Genomic DNA, 20217 nt, shown 5'->3' with positions numbered 1-20217 from the left:
CCTGCAGGTCCACATCTTAACTACACACACATCTCATTTGATTGCACTTTGAAGATATTGCTTTTTTTTTTTTTTTTAACAAATTGAAGGTGTGTGGCAGTCCCATGTCAAGCAAGTCTATTGATGTCATTTTGCCTACAGCATTACATTTTAATTAACATTTTATTTTTAATTATAATTTAATTAAACATACACTGCTATTTTAAACAGAATGCTATTGTATACTCGACAGGATGAGGCACAGGGTAAACATAACTTTTATACGCACTGGTAAATGAGAAAAGCCACATGACTTGCTGGACTGTAACCTTTGCTTCACTGTGGTGGGCCCTCCGAGGTAGGGCTGTGCATGCAGAGGTGTGGAAGCTGGGTGCAGTTAGCAACCTTTATCCCGTCCACCTCGTCCTACGGGGTCTGACTCATAAGGGAAGGAGGAGGCAGCCCGTCCCAGGAGGCCTGTTGTCTGGTGGAGCCCGGGGGGTGAGTGTGACTGCAGAGATGAAGCCTGGTCATGCCATCGCTCCCTCTGCCGGTGACCCCATCCTGCCAGAACTCCGTAGAGCCCTTCACCTTCACTCTGAAGAGGAAGAATGTCAGCAGGGGAAGGACAGGCATCGTGGGGGTGCCGCCTCTATCTGCTCATCTCCACACCCTAGCTCACTGGCCAGGGGGCAGACGGCAGGGCAGGATCTCAACCCTCTTCTCTCTGCAGGATGCTCTCCGTAGTCATCTTCCAACAAAAGCTGTCCCCATGGCCCCATCTGGGAGTCACATATTCCCACTACAGCCTTGTCTTCTCCTCCAACCCAAGTCCAAATGTTCAAAACCAATGATTCCATCAAGAAGGGAGTTATTACCACAAGGGAACTGGGGACTGAAAATTAGCCTCTAGTCATCCTGGAGGAGAGAGGATAGGGCAAGGAGGCTGTGTCAGACTTTACCTGCACCTTGTTGTGGTCTGGTTGCTAAGTCGTGGCCAACTCTTTGTGACCCCATGGACTGTAGCCCACCAGGCTCCTCTGTCCATGGGATCTTCCAGGCAAGAATACTGGAGTGGGTTTCCATTTTCTTCTCCAGGGGATTTTCCAGACCCAGGGATTGAACCCACGTCTCTGCACGGCAGGTGGATTCTTTACCACTGAGCCACCAGGGAACCCCTAACTGCATCTTAGGGCACCGAAATTCCTGGGTCCAATTCTGAGCTCATAGGGCATGAGGCTGTGCAGGGATCCATGAGAATGCCTCTCAACAGTGGAAAGGCACATTCTAGGAGCCACTGGCCTCAACTGCTCACAGTGTGCCTGCGTTTCACCAAACCAACCCTTCTGAATCTGTCTAGAACAAGGAAATTCAGGACAACTGAGAGCCTGCACCAGGGAAGCCGGGCCCCTCTCTTGTCTCGCTGGGTGGCTCCTCTGTATGTTACCTGCTTGTGTAAATTGGGGATAAGAATATGGGTTTGCAGGTACTGCCATGTCGGATACACAGAGCAAGGACTTTTGTTCCTCTGTCTAAGACTCTGCCTCCATCTAGTGCTCTCTGGGCAGCTGGTTACCCGTCACCACTGAGGGTGTCCACCCCTCTGGCCAAATCCACAGCAGCCCCTGGGAAGAGCCATGTGGGCATGAGCCCCTGAACTCCAAACAGCCTTGCAAGGGCAAGTTCAATCCCCATGGCTCTGCTTTTGAGTACCGAGTCCTAAAGAAGCTGCTGGGCCAGGAGGGCCTGACTCGCAGGGCAGAGAGGCCAGGCCCAGTGGACCTGGAGAGTGCCCCCTGGCACCCGTGAGGTCACTGGCCAGCAGGTTCTCAGCCCCCTCTGTCCTCCTGTGCAGAGGGCTGGGGGTGGGGGAAGAACAGAATGAAGGAGTGGGCAAGGGCTTTCTAACAGGTTACGTATTAGTGGATTTAGCCAGGAGGGGAGGAGGGGACATCAGGAAAACTGCCCAAAGACAGCTGCTGGGTGAGGGCTGCGCTGAGCAGGCTTCTATGCTTTTCCTAGAAGTCTGCAGAGCAAGCCCCTGGGGGACCCCAAGGTCCCTGGAAACAGCAACTTTCTTACACATCTCCCCAGTGCAAAGGCCCAGGAGTCTGGAGATGGGATGGGGGCAGGGGAGGGACAGAGGAGTGCTACAGTTCTAGGAGTAGGGAGCAAAGAACAGTTTCTTACTTTGATCAGGTAAAGTCTGTCGTACTGGAAAGGAAACCACAAAAATTAGGATCGAAAAACAGGGCGAGGGTCAAAAGGTTAAAGGCACACCAGAGCTACAGAGCCCGTGACACTGCACACCCAGCGCAGGGAGCCACAATGCGGGGCCAGGCAGGGACCAGCCTGGGTCCTACCAGACAGCTCGGTACCCAGTTCAGGAGCTGGTGGGGCAGGCAACGGCTGCGGGGCTCCCCCTGGTGGCCGCAGGCCAGCACTACAGAGCAGAAGCTGGGAGGTGGCACCAACTAAGGGGTCCTGGAACAGAACTGGGCCTTGATGTCCAGCCCTGGGCTCTGGGCAGGGCTGCCCCAGCCAGGGTCAGCTGCACCGGGATAGCTACAGAGTCACAGGAGCAAGACCTCCCCGGCTACCTAGTCCAACTCCAACGTATTAACACACAAGGAAACGGGGGTGCGGAGAAGAGGAGACAGACACTGTGAGTGAGGTCTGGCTCCAGGGAAAAGTGGGGGCACTCTCTAGTCCGTCTGAAGAGTATATGAGGTCATCTCCCCTAAAAGGTGCAGGTGACACAGGGAGAGAGGTGGCCTGGCTGTGAGAACAGTGACGATAGCTCTAGCCGCGAGACCCCTCCTTGTGGGTACATGGGGTCAACCTGAAAAAATGCTCCATGGGGGATGGGGTGTTCCCACCACAAGACCCTCCTCCTCCCTTTCTCTCCCCCTTGTAGCTTTCCCTCGCTCTCTGCTCCAGGCACTGACCTTGCAGAACCTGATTTCTATACTGGTCCTCAGGTGTCATCTTCGAAGTCTGTCCCAGACCGACCATGGCTGCAACCACGTCTCCCTGGGGTGGCACGGTACCCTCCCCGCACAACTCAGTCCTTGTTAACTGCTGGGGTGTCAGTGATGAATGGGGTGGGGAGGCGGGGAGCTCGTTCCTTCCCTCTTCAGCTCCTCAGCAGGAAAGGGGCCGAGATGCACTCTGGGTTTACACTCAGGTCCCGGTCCCTTCTGAGGCCCCCTTGTGCCCCTCCACAATCCTACTGGGAGTTCTAGCCCAGCTCTGGGCACCAGCTCCCTGCCTCAGACATGAGCTCTCCCCTGCCTTTGAATTCACGGAGCATCCCAACTACTCCTGTGGTCCTTAAGGTCAGGTTTGGTTTGTGGATAATCTGGGAACAGACAATGTGGATAATCTGTGTTACTTATCTCTCTCTCCAGACTGGACGCTGCCTGGGGGTGAGAATCTGGTCTTCATATTCCTTTCTTACAGAAGATCTACTACTTACAAGTTTTAAAACCCCCCATTATTGGATGCTCCTTTCAACCTCATCACCTGACCAAAAGAGGCACTCTGTGAGTGCTATTGACCATAAGTAAGTGTTCTGCTCGCTGAGTGCCTTGGCACAGGGGTAAGAGGGTGAGGAAGCTCGAGGCTTGACCTTAGGATGGCAAAGGTACACGCCCTGTGGGCAGAGGCAGAGGAACAATAACCAGACACCTTGTCCAGCAGCATCTGCCCTCTCCCCAGCCAACGGACTGAGGCATTCTGGAGGGGTGGACAGAGGTCATCTCCAGACCCGTCCGTCCCACAGCCCTGCACCGTTAAGTCCCAAACCCACAGCAGACTCCTGGGGGCCTGCTCAGTACAGGCACAGTTTCCTCCTCCTGCCCACAGCCAGCAGCCGTCATTCAAAATCCTTAGAGCTAAGATGAGCTTTTACCCTCAAGGTCACAGACTGCAGGATTAGCCCTGTAACCTCTCGTTCACCCCTCAGGAAGCGGAACAGCTGTTTATCCTGCTGCTCCCCAAAACAGAGGCTTGAGACTATGATTAAGTTCACCTCTCAGCTCTCTTTTCTCTAGGCTGTAGCCACCCGCTTCCCCTGTGGGTATCATTTCCTGAGCCCCGCTGTTCTGAAACACCTACTATTCATCCTCCACTCCCTCTAAGTTCTCCTTAGGCTTCTCAAATCCTGGGGTCCCGGGTAGACTCTTGGCACAGGCTCCCTGACCTGATCACATCTATGCAGGGCCTGGTAGGGGCTGTCTATGTCCATGACCTTCCAGTGTTGGCACCATGCCCTCTGGGAAAAACGTTCCCCTCTGATCACGAGCCAGGATCCTAAGAACACCACGAGCCGCAGGCTGGACGGTGGATGGAAGCAGTGAGGAGCGCTCAGGCTGAGCAAGCAGAAGGAAGGAGTGGCTAAGGTGAGCTCCTAGGGTCGCTCTACTGTATCAGGGAACTCACGTAGGGGAATCTGTGAGCTTCAATCAACTCACCTGAGCAGCAGGCATCAGGTCCCACTGCTCCACCAGATCCGGAGCCTCCCTTCCCCAAAGGAGTGAAACTAAGCCCCGGCAGGACTCTGCTTCTCAACGGCACCATGTAAGGAGGGGACAGACTCCCTGCCGAGGCAGTGTTTGGGGAGCAGGCAGAGACGGGGTTAGGGGTGGGGTGGGGAGGATGGGGGCGGGTCTGTTCTCTGACTCCAGGTGCAGTGGGAATGGTCCCTTGGTGACCTCAGCCAGCCTGCCAGGGTCAGTGGGGCTGGCCCTTCTGGGAAAGGGACCAAGCAAGACACATGGGCCAAACTGGGCAGGGGGCGGAGGGTGGGGTGCGGAGCACTACAGACAATTCAACACCGGAGGGGAGACCGAAGACAGAGACAAAAGATGGCTTACTTTTGAGAGGCGCTTGTGAGACTAAGACCATGCATGCAAAGAAGGTATTTGGGGGATGGTGGGGAAGAAGAGGAAGAACAAGAAATCAAAAGACAAATTCAGCTGGGATGCCAGCTCCCGAGCCTCCCAGGGTCTCCCCACCTCCCCAGGGACTGTGAGTCAAGAGGGAAAGAGAAGCTCCTTTAAGGAGCTTCAAGGCAGAGACATCGTCTGCCTCCCAAAGGACTAAAGGGGCGGGGGGGGGGGGGGGGGCGGACGACTCTTTGTGGAAGCATAAGTAGCCCAGGCCCCCTTAGGCAAACGGGGGCTCAGGTGGTAACAAGGACATACTTGGGAGGGGTGGACAGCCCTGTCGCCCTCTTCTTGGCCAGGTGGGTACCAGGTGGGTTATTACCGAAGATAAGGCTGGGTGATGGCCAAGGCCAAGGTCAATACAGCATTCTGCAATGGTCCCTGAGGACTCCCTTCCCAGCACTGTATTTGTCCCAAATAATGTTCCCTTCCACACCAAATTTGGAAACGGTAGCAGTGCTGAAGAGATGACCTCCACCTAACCCCCAGAGCTCGCCTCCTCCAAATCTCAAGGCTTGTGAGCCTCCCTCGCCCCTAATGAGAGACACTGGTCATTGTGGAATCCTTTTACTAGCTCCTGGGGCCTCTCTGAGGGCTAAGCTAAGAAGATCAAGATTTAATAGGGGTTCTCCCCTGCCTCCCACTCTCACCTCACAGAACAGAGGCTCTCTCTGGTACACTAGAGCTGGTCAATCACGTCAGGTCCCTCCACGAAGGGGTTCTCTACCTCACTGTTCCCCCAACGCCAGCCTCCCTGCAGCCAGCTAATGAGCAAGGACAGAGTGGCCGGCGGGTCAGGCTCACCTTGGAGTTTTTGCCACCACTGCGGCCGGACTGTGAGGAGCAGCTGCGCTGCACGCCCTGCTCCGGAGTGGACGGCGACTTGTCCGAGGAGTGATCTGAGCCCTTCTCCACCATGGTGTCTCCGTCTACGTTCTGCGGGGTTGGTGAGCGAGACCGCTTCCGGAGGATGGGGGAGCAGGCTGGCGTGCTGCGGTTGGAGTTACTGGCAGTGCTGCAGGGGCAGACGGAGAGAGGGAGTGGGGTAACAGGGAGGGGCAGGAAAGACAAGCTGTCAGTAATTGAGGGCCAAAGACAGGTCCCAAGGAGCCAGCTCAGGGAGCCAGGGTTTGGGGCTGGGGAGAAATAGGGACGAAAGGGCCCAGCTATGGCCCACCTATGGACTGCACAGTAATACTGCTGCTGGCCAGGAGGGGGCGGTGGCGCCCACGTGAAATGGAAATAGCAGTAGGAAGGGGTATAAGTAGGGCGATTAGACATTTAGAGATTCGTTCATCCAGCCATCCATCTGTCTGTCCATCCACCAAATTTTGTTAGGACCTACCATCTCCCCCCATTATATGCCAAGAATTGTCTAGGGAAAACGGAATATAAGAGCTGAGAGACTCATTAGAGTCTCATTAGACTCATTAGACTCATTAGAGATCATTTATCAATACTATCAGCTCATTTTATACATGCTGCAAAATTCAGTTCTACATTTTGCCTCACAGATATCTGCCCATAAAAAAATAACAAAAATAATCCCACTTTCCAAAGCATTTAAGGAATCATTTCACCAAGGTAGTAATGACAAGTGCCACAATTCCTATTTTTAAAATAAAGACCAGTACATGGCAAAGAGAACCAAGTGTCCTCCGATCACAGAGGGCTTAGAAACGAAATCTGGGTCTTCTGACTTGTAACTCGCCCACACGTCTATTTCCTTGCAAGCTATGTTATCTCCCAGAGAAGGCAATGGCACCCCATTCCAGTACTCTTGCTTGGAAAATCCCATGGATGGAGGAGCCTGTTAGGCTGCAATCCATGGGGTTGCTAAGAGTCGGACAGAACTGAGCGACTTCACTTTCACTTTCATGCACTGGAGAAGGAAATGGCAACCCACTCCACTGTTCTTGCCTGGAGAATCCCAGGGATGGGGGAGCCTGGTGGGCTGCCGTCTATGGGGTTGCACAGAGTCGGACACAACTGAAGTGACTTAGCATGTTATCTCCTGCTCCCCTTGCCCAGGGCAAAGGTAAACACAGCGGAAGTTCCCACATGCTATGTCCCCTCCCCCAAATTCATTTCCAACAACTACCTTATACACCCACCAAATCCCCTCATACCAAGGCTTGTGCACTTTATAAATATTTATCTTGTGTTCTTAAAGGACTAGAGGAGATGAAGGAAGGAAGTGGAGAGGAAAACTCGATGCAGCCAAGTTCTAACAGGTGTTTGCTTTGCTCTGAGAAAATGGGGAAAGGAAAGGTTATGTAGGAAAGAGATGGAAAACACACAGGAGACAGGAAGGCCAAAGAAGCACAAGGGGAGGGGCTGAGAAGTGGGCAGTCAAGGGCAGCGTCAGACTTTGGGCACTGCCAGATCCAAGGCCATCAGGGCCCCAGGAAACACTCTGGGCCCTCCCTAAGCGAGTGGAGTGCAGGCTGGGGAACTCTGCCATTTGCATGAAGATCCAGCTGCAACCTCAGATGGCCCACTGGACCCATTTGCAATGAAAACCATCCCCTTTGGGCAGAACCTTCCACCTGGGGATCCTCGGCAGGGAGGACAGGAGGGGAGCCCCAAAGCCCCAGCCAGCAAGTGTGGGAGGAGGGCAGCAGCGGGACAAGGGTGAGCCTTTGACTCCTGGAAGGAAGCTGATGCAGAGCAGAAACAAAAGGGAAAAACGAACCGCGAGAGGATGTGTGGAGACACTTGTGGCCAATGCTGTGCTTTACCCCAAACAGAATTTGAAACTCGTTACAGTACCAACAACAACTAGGATTTACAACAAGCGGCTCTTCCAGGTCTCACCACATTGCCAACATCCTTACCCTCTACCTTGTCATCCACTACGACAAAACCTGGAGAAAGGAAATTACGTTCCTTTCCTTCAGCTGGAAAAGCGGAACATTAAAACGGTGGCAAGTGGATTCTTGGACCCATCCAAAGAGCGGACTCAGGCGCTCATCTCCCTGGGGCAGCCCCCTTTCTTTCAAGCCAATTTCAACCCATGGCCAAGTACTCCAGGGCTGACACCATCTCCTAAGACTGCTCTGCTGGAACAACAGCCAGGAACTCTGCCCCTAACCTCACCCAGTGTACTCAGAGAAGGACTAACTAGAGAGTGGATGACACCTTGCACAAGCCCATCTCAGACATATGAACCCACAGGTGGGCTCCCGTCTTTTTCTGAGATAAGACATCCTCACACACAGTCATTCCAGCCTTGGGAATAGAAAGGAGGTCCCTTTATCCTTCCTCAAACTCTGCATCCCTGCTGATAAGTGGCTGTTGAGATTCAAGCAAGGGGTGGGCAAAAAATCCCAACCTGGAGGAAACGTACCCAACTATCCAAAACCTCTTGCCTCTCAGGCACCCAGGATGGACATGTCCATGAGATATCCTCCACCCTTAGTGATCCCTGTCAGCTGACCCTCCATATGTCACCCAAAGACGCTGCTTTCAACATGTCAATCAACAATTTACACGCTCATGTGCCACTTCCATCTCTGTGCTTATAAGGCTGTTGATCATTTGCGTTGCTCTTGAAAATCTCTCCCCTTCTTCCTGATGACACACACCTCTCCTATTCCTCTTCCTGTCTCAGCAATTAGTTCCACTCTCGCCTTTCTGCCTATAATTCAGTTCCTCTCCAAAGGTGGGCTCTTCACCGCCCAAGCCATTTCCTGTTTTCTGTGACTTCAACTATGCCTGGAATCAAAGGACTCCTCTACCTGCTTCTGACCCAAATCACATCTGTTAGCTTCAGCCCAACAACCTGCTGCCAACAGGACAGCTCCTCTAAACGGGTATCTCACGAGCACCTCGGATTCAGAGCCGGGCAGGTGGTCTCTCCTCCCAAGCCTCCTCCCACTACGGCCCGTCCTCAGTGGCACCACCACTTCCTAGTCTCTCAGGCTGCAAACTCACCACTTCCATGTCCCCCCACAAAAGGTGAGTCACTGAATCCCATCAATTCCATTTCCTTAAAGTTCTGGAATGCATCCTTTCCTTCTTTTCCCAGGGTCCTAGTTCAAGTTCTCAATGCTTCTGCCCTAGAGTTTTCTAAGAACCTTCTGAGTGGTTTTCTCCTCGCCTTCCCTCTTTTGTGACCATTCATATCTTTGTCCTTTTTAAAAGTCTTCCTAAATAAAAGCTTGATACTACCTATCTGCCCTCTTACTGACATTCATATTAAAGTCTCAAATCCTCAGAATGGAATTCAAAGTTCTCTACCAAAAATCCTTTGACAGTTACCTAGACCTCAATACTTTCTCTCTGTACTCACTTAAAGAGTCCCCACTGGACTCCCCTGCTGGTCCAGTGGCTAAGAATCCACCTGCCAATGCAGGGGACGTGGATTTGATCCCTGGGCTAGGAAGATTCCACATGCCTCAAGGTCACTAAGCCCAAGAGCCGCAACTATTGAAACCTGAGCACCTAGAGCCCGTGCTCCGCACCAAGAGAAGCCACAGCAATGAGAAGCCTGCACGTCACAACAGAGAGAAGCCCCTGCTCAGTGCAACTAGAGAAAGCCTGAGTGCAGCAACGAAGACCCAGTGCAGCCAGAAAAAAACAAGAGTTCCTATCTTCCAGGCCTGCTTATCTCCCCATAGTTTTCTTAGCATGCATCCTCTTTCTGACTCCCCCACTGTTCACCACTTGTGCAGGAAACACTCTCCCTTCACATCTACCCAATGGAGTCTCATTCATCCTTTAGGACCCAATTCAACCCCACCTTCTCCAAAAGGCTTTTCTAAATCTTCACCAATGAACTGACCAAAGCACTGATCACACTCTGCCTGGTGTTAAAGAGAAGAGCTGCCACTCCTGGGGGCACGTGCCTCTGCACCTTCCTCATGGTTCACCAGGATGCTCTGTAAGTATTAACAGCATGAGCTCAGCTACCATCTGCACCGAGTCTCCTTCCGGGGCAGCTCTCCACACCACCCACGGCTTTAACAGCCCCCAGGATCACGACAGCTCCCGCATTTGTACCGCCAACCTGCTACTATGAACACAAATAGCTAAGTTCATGAACGTTTATGAGCTCCTGGCATAATGGCAAGCACTTATTAAGCATTATCTAATTTAATCTTTCAAACCACCCTGCCAAGTATTTAGGGGTGTTGCTAGTCCTACTTTTCAGGTGCTAAACTGAACAACTGACAGAGTAAGTAGTTTGCCCAGCGTCACACAGATGGGTAAGGGGCAGGAGAGGACTGATCAAATGTGGGCCTACTGATTACAGAGCCTGTGCTCAGAACCAAGCATTCAATAATGCTTGTTTGCTGAGTAAAGCGAATGTAGGATAGATCACAAGGACTGATGGTGAGCTGGGTGAATGGAAAGAAGAATCAACTTTCTGCCTCCAGGCTTCCATCCATTCCCTATGTTGCTGTCAAAATGAACTTTTTACAAAAAGTAAAGCTGTCATTTTTAGCCACCCTCCTCTCTCTGGTTTTCTACCCTTCTTGGAATAATGTGAACTTCAAACTACGGTCAGAAATTCCCCAACTATCACCTCCAAGTACCCTTGAGAGCTCCTGCTTGGCCGCTCCTACCCGCACACGCTCTGCCTCAGCCATCGAAGCCTGTCCCCAGATCCCTCCCATACTCGTCCACCTGACACCAGACCTTCCCACACAACGCTCACACTCAAGACGAGCCCAAAAGCATTCTTATCCCCTACCCCATGCTCCTCCTCCACTCTGATCCCTCACTAAATGAGAAGAAAATGCTTGGAGCTACTAGAGCCCTAACTCAGCAAAACCACCACTAGATTTGCTGGACTGGAAGGACTGGTGCTGAAAGGACTCAAGCTCCAATACTCTGGCCACCTGACGTGAAGAGCCAACTGAGTAATTTAAAAAGACCCTGATGCTGGGAAAGACTGAAGGCAGGAGGAGAAGGGGATGACAGAGAACAGGATGGTTGGCTGGCATCCTGACTCAGTGGACATGAGTTTGAGCAAGCTCTGGGAGATGGTGAAGGACAGGGAAGCCTGGTGTGCTGCAGTCCATGGGGTCACAACTGAGCGACTGAACAGCAACAACAAAACTCTTTTACTAAGCTTCCCCCCGCCCCCACTTTGGCCACCCTGTGCGGCTCGTAGGATCTTAGTTCCCTGACCAGAGATTGAACCCAGGCCCTTAGCAGGGAAACTGCTAAGTCCTGATCACTGGACTGCCAGGAAATTCCTCCTAAAACTCTTATTTTTTAAAAAAAGCTTTACTGGAGTATAGCTGCTTTAAAATGTGTTAGTTTCTGCTGTATAGCAAAGTGAAGCAGCTATACATTACACAATCCCCTCTTTTTATGGATTTCTTTCCTATTCAGGACACCACAGAGCATTCAGCAGAGTTCCCCCTGCTCTACAGTAGGTTCTCATTAGTTATCTATTTTATACATAGTATCAATAATGCATATCTGTCAATCCCAATTCATCCCACCCCCTTTCCCCCCTTGGTGTCAATGCATTTGTTCTCTATGTCCATGTCTCTGTTTCTGCTTTGTAAATAAGACCATCTATATCAATTTTTTCAGATCCCACATATATGCATTAATATACAATATTTGGTTTTCCCCCTAAAACTCTTTTAAAGGCACTCCATTCTACAGATTCAGCTGTCCTGCTGAACAAATAAAACCTATTCTGATGAATCTTATAATCTGTAATATTGTCTTTCCAACAAACTCCACGATTCGCCTTTAATCTGATTCGGCCATCCTTATTAACAATAGTAATACATTATATTTCAAAATCTGCAGGTTTTAAAGCTAAACATGACTGTAGATTTGCTGTAGAAAGAAAAGGAAGACAAGGATTGGAGGAGCTAGTGGACTAAGAACTCCCCTCGTAGATTTTAGAGTTAATATAACCAACTCTTAATTTCACGTAAGCAACCTGAGCAATAGAGGTTGTGTGCCTGGCCTAGGTGACAGAACTTCTTACCTGGGTCTTCTGTTCTACAAACATACACTGAGCACCTGGCATAATCCTAGGCGTTCAAGTTCAGGTTCACACTGGTGAGTGAGAAAGGATCTTTATGCTTGGGACACTGCCATCAGGAAGAGCTAGACACATGTTCCTCTCATTTTAATAAAAGCAACAAGCAGTGTGACAGGAAAGAGGAAAGGCGTCTTAGACAGGGGTCCATAAACGCTGCCTTGAAGATATGGCCCTTGGGATTTAAGCTGGGTCCTGGAAAATGTGTCAGAGTGAGCCAGGTGAAGGGCATGGTAGCAGGAAGAGAAGGTTCCTGAAAAATCAAAATATGTAAATAAATAAGCCAAAACATCAGCAAGAACAAAGGTGTGAAAGCCTAAAATATAAGAGAGCATGGAGTACATAGCACATTACAAGGAACTGTGTGCCTCTGAAGCATGACGTACGTAAGTGAGTACTTAGAAAAAGATTCTTGTCATCATCAGCTTTCCCCAATATTAGGTCAGCTGAGACGACCTCCCCTAGTCACTTTTAACCCATTGCAAGGGGCCCAGAGGTCATTCACTCACTTCCCATCTCTCCTGTTTTAAAACCTCCAACAAGACAATGTTAACTCCTCTCCCGGTTACCTTGCTAACAAACAGTGCTTCCTAAAGTCTGACCACAGTCCCACATGCTACAGTTCGGTCCTGGCTTCCCACAGTTAGGTCTGCCTGAAGTCCCCAAGAAACAGGGGCCCAGGGAAAGAGGACCAAGGCCCTTGGCTTTCTGCGGCGACTTTCCTGGCTGCATCTCCCACCCCCACTGGAGACACGGGAGCCACAGCCCCCGTCCGCTTGGCATCCTGTTCCCATCCTCCCGCCCGGTGTGGTCGTGTTGGCCCGGGTAGACAGTGCCAGCAAGCCAGCTTCCTGATCAGCTACCCACACAGTCTCAGATCCCCGAGCAGAACAGGTCCGGTGGCTCCTCACCTAGGTTAACTCATTTGCTTGCAGTGAAGTCAACTGTTTCTACCCCAGAGATTTCAAGGTATGTACTGGCTGCCCTACCCCCAGCAGCTCCATCCGGGGTCTCTGGCCACAGAGCCTTCCAGCTCTGGCTCATCCCCAATCAGACCCCTCCTCCCCACCCCCAGATTCTTCATGTTCACTTTCTGGTTCCCCCTGGGCCCAGTTCTGCGAATACCTGGCTGATCAAACTTAACGGCTGTCACAGTTTCAATGTGCTGTACAGGCACATTGTATAGCATTAGAAGACTGCCCGATACATTCCAGGGCACCCTACTCTGATACAGCATCGGATTAGAAATTTAGAAAGCCAGTTTCAACTGAAACAGTTTGCTGAAGGCCTGCCTGGGCCCTGCAGGGTCAGGATTAATGCCAGTGTGTGGAGTCAGCAGGCTCAGGGTTGAGGCCCAGCTCTGCAACTTGCTGTACAAACCTGGCCCCTAAGCCTTATTTTCCTCATAGGACAAATGAAAAACATGGATACCTATCCCAGAGGACTGTTGTGTTAAATGAAATAACACAAGTGACACAGATCTTTAGTGTAGTGCCTGAGACATAATGAATGCTCAATAAATATTTCTGAGCTGATAGTATTAAGGTTTTTGTTCCTCTCTGTAAAAACTGGATTATTCTTGCCCTTTTCCCTCAGAGTGGTCTATGAACATGCTTTGAATGCTCCCAAATATTAATTCCCATCAAAGTGAAAGTGTTAGTTGCTCAATCGTGTCTGACTCTTTGTGACCCCATGGAGTGCAGCCCTCCAGGCTCCCCTGTCCATGGGATTCTTCAGACAAGAATACTGGAGTAGGTAGCCATTCCCTTCTCCAGGGGATCTTCCTGACCCAGGGACTGAACCCAGGTTTTCTACATTGCAGGCAGATTCTTTACCGTCTGAGTCACCATGGAAGCCCTATTACTTCCTAGTGAAAATCGCTCAGTCACGCTAGATTATTTGCGACCCCATGGACTATATAGTCCATGGAATTGTCCAGGCCACAATACTGGAGTGGGTGGCCTTTCCCTTCTCCAAGGGATCTTCCTAAGTGGGAACCAAATCCAACTGGGATGCTTCCTTGAAGTGCAAAATCCCAACCGCACTCCACTCAATAAATGACAATTTCCAGGAAACCGTCTTGTGAATCTGCATTGAAAACAAGCACCATAGCTCATTCTGACGCACTCCAAAATTTGAGAACGAGTGTTCCCATGGACTAATCGTGTAAGTATCAAGGGATAAATCTGTTTATAAATCTCTTTAGTATATTAGCTGTTCAGTGTCTACTGGGTGGGTGGACTCGCTGGAACAGAAAATCAGCTGAGCTTGTCAGTTCAGTTCAGTCGCTCAGTTGTGTCCGACTCTTGGCGACCCCATGAATCGCAGCACGCCAGGCCTCCCTGTCCATCACCAACTCCCGGAGTTCACCCAGACTCACGTCCATCGGGTCAGTGATGCCATCCAGCCATCTCATCCTCTGTCATCCCCTTCTCCTCCTACCACCAATCCCTCCCAGCATCAGTCTTTTCCAATGAGTCAACTCTTCGCATGAGGTGGCCAAAGTACTGGAGTTTCGGCTTTAGCATCACTCCTTCCAAAGAAATCCCAGGGCTGATCTCCTTCAGAATGGACTGGTTGGATCTCCTTGCAGTCCAAGGGACTCTCAAGAGTCTTCTCCAACACCACAGTTCAAAAGCATCAATTCTTCAGTGCTCAGCTTTCTTCACAGTCTAACTCTCACATCCATACCTGACCACTGGAAAAACCATAGCCTTGACTAGACGGACCTTTGTTCGCAAAGTAATGTCTCTGCTTTTGAATATGCTATCTAGGTTGGTCATAACTTTCCTTCCAAGGAGTAAGCATCTTTTAATTTCATGGCTGCAGTCACCATCTGCAGTGATTTTGGAGCCCCCCAAAATAAAGTCTGACACTGTTTCCACTGTTTCCTCATCTATTTCCCATGAAGTGATGGGACCAGATGCCATGATCTTCGTTTTCTAAGTGTTGAGCTTTAAGCCAACATTTTCACTCTCCACTTTCACTTTCATCAAGAGGCTTTTGAGTTCCTCTTCACTTTCTGCCATAAGGGTGGTGTCATCTGCATATCTGAGGTTATTGAGATTTCTCCCGGCAATCTTGATTCCAACTTGTGTTTCTTCCAGTCCAGCGTTTCTCATGATGTACTCTGCATAGAAGTTAAATAAGCAGGGTGACAAGATACAGCCTTGATATACTCCTTTTCCTATTTGGAACCAGTCTGTTGTTCCATGTCCAGTTCTAACTGTTGCTTCCTGACCTGCATACAGATTTCTCAAGAGGCAGATCAGGTGGTCTGGTATTCCCATCTCTTTCAGAATTTTCCACAGTCTATTGTGATCCACACAGTCAAAGGCTTTGGCATAGTCAATAAAGCAGAAATAGATGTTTTTCTGGAACTCTCTTGCTTCTTCCATGATCCAGCAGATATTGGCAATTTGATCTCTGGTTCCTCTGCCTTTTCTAAAACCAGCTTGAACATCAGGAAGTTCACAGTTCACATATTGCTGAAGCCTGGCTTGGAGAATTTTGAGCATTATTTTACTAGCGTGTGAGATGAGTGCAATTGTGCGGTAGTTTGAGCATTCTTTGGCATTGCCTTTCTTTGGGATTGGAATGAAAACTGACCTTTTCCAGTCCTGTGGCCACTGCTGAGTTTTCCAAATTTGCTGGCATATTGAGTGCAGCACTTTCACAGCATCATCTTTCAGGATTTGAAATAGCTCAACTGGAATTCCATCACCTCCACTAGCTTTGTTCGTAGTGATGCTTTCTAAGGCCCACTTGACTTCACATTCCAGGATGTCTGGCTCTAGGTCAGTGATCACACCATCGTGATTATCTGGGTCGTGAAGAGCTTGTCAGAGGAATTGCCGATGGAGAAGACCCCAGGGTTGCTGGGACTGGGCATGAAGGTGTGGTTCTCAAAACTATGGACCTCCCTAGTGGCTCAGTGGTAAAGAATCTGCCTGCCAATACAGGAGATACAGGTATGATCCCTGGGTTGGGAAGATCCCCCAGAAAAGGAAATGGCAATGCCTTCCAGTATTCTTGCCTGGGAAATTACATGGACAGAGACGCCTGGTGGGCTACAGTCCACAGAGTCACAAAGAGTCAGACACAACTTAATGACTAACCAATAACATGACACAACACACCTTCTTTTGGTGCAGGAGCTTGATAATTAATCATGAGATCCCGTGCCCACAGCCATACTACAAGCACCTCATCCCTCCTTGCCCTTAGTATCATCGAGTTAAAGCTGATTCTGATATCCAGTTGTCCCTAATTCCCAACAGCTGACTATTCTGTTAACCAGCCATGCACCTCCCATCCCCATGACAATTCGGAAGTCTCATCAGTAATCCTCCTCACTTCTTTATAATAGCACTGCAAATATCCATGCAAATTAGCCAGCTCCACTTTGAATTTTCCTATAGCACATGTTCGAGTGTCTGAGACAGGAAGGCCCACAGGTGTATTTGCATAACATTTGCATGAAATTTCCATGCTACCTGCAAATGCCTCCATTAAATCTGTCCACCTAAAATGGATCCAAATTCAGAATTTAGGGGAATTCCCTGAAGATGGTTGATTTTCGATTCCTCTCTGTGTTCCTGCTTGTCACATAGTGGCTCTGTACCCATTAAATGCACACAGCACAGAAGATGGGAAGGGCAGACCCAATCAGAACTTTGTAAAGAAGAAAAATGGCCCAGATCACAAATCCTAATTGGGCTCCACGCTCCCCTTGGGCTCTCCTCCCTGGAGAGCAAAATACCAAGTCATTTAGGAAACAAACAAACAAACAAACAAACAAAAAACTTCCCAGGCCTGTTCAGTTCTTGTTACAATGTCCTGAAGCTCTTGGTCTTGGCCTTCTTTACCCATGAATACAAAACCACAGTCTCAGGGATGACTGTTCCAGAGTTAGAAGGGCTCATCTGATCCAGTCCTCTCTCTGTTATGGATGAAGCACAGGTCCAGAGAGATGATGTGACTGTCCACCAAGGGGTTAGCAGGAAGCCGGACGGGGTGCTCAGTAGGGGAAGTCTCAGTGACATTCCCCCCTCCCCACGCTTTTTAGGATAGCAGATGGGGTGGGGTTTGGAAAGGACAGAAAATGTAGTACAGTTCCCCTAAGAGGACCGCCTGGTGACCATGTACAGAGCTCACTCTTTGAGAGCCTAGCACTTAGAACCTAGACCTGGCAACAACTTTGCCACTGGGTCCAATTCCTTGTTTAAGGGAGAAAAAGCCAATGGTGCCTTATGTGTCACACTGTGATTACCTGGTTGAAGAGAAGGGCCAGACAGCCTCTAAAGAGATGCCCTTTTGTTGCTGTTGGCACTTTTTGCTGGTCTGTTTTATTCTTGCCTGGAGAATCCCACGCACAGAAGGAGAGCCTGGTGGGCTACAGTCAACGGGGTCACAGAATGGGACACAACTGAAGTGACTCAGCATATACAGCATGCATTGTTTATGGCATAGAAGCTCTCTTCCCAACTTACGCTAAAGCAGGTCTCTCTCAGCCTGGTTCCAGCACACCACACTCTGGCCAGAATGTAGCATCATGCTACATTTCAGCAAGGTTAAGGATAATGCTCTTCCTTCCTGCCACAATTCATACAATACAACTTCAGACCGTGACACAGAGTGGGTCTCCCTCCACTGCCAGAAGACCAAGATTCTGACAGAGATGAACAGCTCGTTCCCTCTTTTCTGTGCTAGTAACTTGCTGAAATGCCCTGGGGGCTTTCCAAGTTGGGCCTTTGGGTGAAATAGACACAGTGTTCAGGGACAGGTTCTGTTTGAAATTTGGAACCAAGAACGCAGAACTAGATCGTTACCAGATCAGACCAAGGGCAGGGACACTTTACAAACGGAAGCTCGACAATTCTCCAGACTCACTATGTGGCCAATGGTCACCCCAATATTGGCTCAAAGGGTCCACATGGCCCAGCCCCCACCCCCTCTCTGCACTGTCCCTCACTGGGTCCCCATCTCTGTAGCTACTGTGTAGACAATTCAGGGCACTTTTTATGGCCAACAATTTCCACTGACTCATTCTTCCATCCCTATCTTGTTCAAGTACCTATGTGAAGTTAATTAAAAAAAAAAAAAATCCTACAAAAGGAATGAAAGGTAGCAGAGCCCATCCAAAACATCTGCAGCCAGCCGTCTAATGCCTTCTAGGTACTCGATGGAGGCTTCCCAGGTGATGCGGGGTAAAGGATCCACCTGCAGATGCAGGAGATTGGGGTTTGATCCCTGGATCAGGAAGGTCCCCTGGAGGAGGAAATGGCAACCCACTTCAGTATTCTTGCCTGGGAAATCCCACGGACAGAGGAGCCGGGCGGGCTACAGTCTATGGGGTTGCAACGAGTAGGACACGACTGAGCACACGGCAGGTACATACTAGATACATTCTCATTAGGGAGTTAACTTAAGCCTGGAAAAGTACTTGTGGAGAAGATCTTAGCAGTGACTTCAGTTGTTGATGAATTTATTAATTGACCAATTAACAAAAAGACAAGGTCCATGGAAAGTCTTTGGCCAAGGAGAAAGGCAGAAGGGTATCAGTTACCCTTTTACTGGTGTTTCTGGTTCAGAGAGGTGATGGGTGAAGAGAGGGTCAGAGACTGGGCAAAGGTTGCCTGCCTTTTCCAACACAAGCCAAGGAGGGCAGATTCTCATCACAGTGGCCACAGGCTCCATCCACCCCACTCCCCTACTCCCTGGCTTTCCTGAAGCTTCTGTTCAGCCCAGAGTTTGGAATTCAATCCAGGAACAGGCATGACAAACACTATTTTTCATTTCCATGGAGACCAGGGCCTGCAGTAGAACCAGGACTCCATGCCTGAAATGCCAAAACAGCCTGACCCACTTTCCCCCTTCTGACAAGAACAAAGTAAGTTCATTTGAGTCCGGCCAGAGCTGAGGGACAAGCCAGAGCTCCAGTCATCCTATGGACGTTTCAAAGAGGAACAAATGACGATAACCTCTGAAAATTGATGACGCAACAGAACCAGTGGACACGAATAGTTTTGCCCAAAGGGTGCACAGGCTGCACCAAATCCATTCTGTGTCCTTGGCCTCACCTTCTGGAGGGATGGACTTGATGGCCAGCAGTCCATTCCTGGGATCCACACTCAGGGATCTCCCTCAACTTCTATTGTACCACTTTCTCCTTCCCTCTGTTCTGGCCTCCTTGGATCTTTCTGTTCCTCAAACACACCAAGTTCACCCCTGCCCCAGAACTCTCCCCCTACAGTTCTGAACTCGGATTCCTTTTCAACCTTTAAGTCAAAATTCAAACGTCCCCTCCCTAGAGTAGCCTGTCTTGAAGAACCCCTGCATCTACGGTGCCCTCCCTGTCTCCAGGAGGTCGTCCTCACATCATTCCACTTCCCCACTCCACGGCACTTGTCAGGACTGGGAGTTGTCTTTATTTGTTGTTGTTGTCATTCAGTTGCTTACACTGGACTGAACACCCCGTAGGGGCCGGGGCCTTGTCTACTGTGTGGTTCCCCAGTGCCTCCAGCTCAGTGGGGTCACAGATATGTATTGCATGAATAAAGGAATGAGCTCTTTCAACAACCACTGTTCAGCTACTCCATTAAGAGATTTCTTTCTCAAGCTTGCCCCAGATCTGCCTTCTGAGAATACCAGCCCATTGGTTCTTATTCTGATTTCTGGATCCATGAAAACTAAAATGTGACATCACTTCCAGACTTTGCTGGCCTAGTCACTTTGTCTAGACATAAGCGTACATATCTGAGTTTAAATTCTGTGCTGTTTCGTGTACCCTTGAGAAAAGTCCCTTTATCTTTCCATGTATCTGTGTTCCTTGCCTGTTGGATGATCACAACCTAGCTTACTAGGATGGGGGACAGAAGCTTAAAAAAAAAAAGCAGCACATCCCCAAAGTAAAGGGGTCCCTATAATCTGTTTACGGAGGCAAAAGGGGGGTTAGAAGTAGGGAGTGAATTTCCAGTTAAGGAACTGCATCCTGTTTCTACATTCCGTCCTGTCCACGAAGCAAAGACCAGGAGTAAAACACAAACTGCCGCTATTCACACCTTTAGCTAGCCCCCACTTCCACAGGGCTAGGAGGACAAAGACTTAGCATGAAGCAGGAGATGCTGAAATGAAACACAGGCACTTACTGATGACGGACAAGTTCCCTTCTGAGGCTGTTCACAGCAGGACAAACCTAAAGTCTGGGAGAGAGTCCTGCGGGTTTGCAGGCAGTGCTGGCTGAACTGATCTATAATGACAGTCTGCAGTCTG

The 20217-nt window shown here is 49.8% G+C and overlaps 1 protein-coding gene across 8 annotated transcripts in view; it reads right to left on the bottom strand.

The window, feature by feature from the left end:
* GRAMD1B (GRAM domain containing 1B) overlaps nt 1-20217 on the bottom strand; it is a 186566-nt gene that overhangs the window by 43218 nt on the left and 123131 nt on the right. For all 8 annotated transcript variants that reach the window (XM_024975271.2, XM_024975268.2, XM_010812450.4 and 5 more), the window contains one exon: nt 5733-5943. In XM_024975271.2, the coding sequence (XP_024831039.1) occupies nt 5733-5943 (211 nt within the window). The remainder of the gene's footprint in view (nt 1-5732; nt 5944-20217) is intronic.

Source organism: Bos taurus, chromosome 15 (assembly GCF_002263795.3).
Source record: "Bos taurus isolate L1 Dominette 01449 registration number 42190680 breed Hereford chromosome 15, ARS-UCD2.0, whole genome shotgun sequence".
Taxonomy (NCBI): Eukaryota; Metazoa; Chordata; class Mammalia; order Artiodactyla; family Bovidae; genus Bos; species Bos taurus.
The sequence above is the reverse complement of the archived record's forward strand: the minus strand, read 5'-3'. Positions and strand labels throughout refer to the sequence as shown.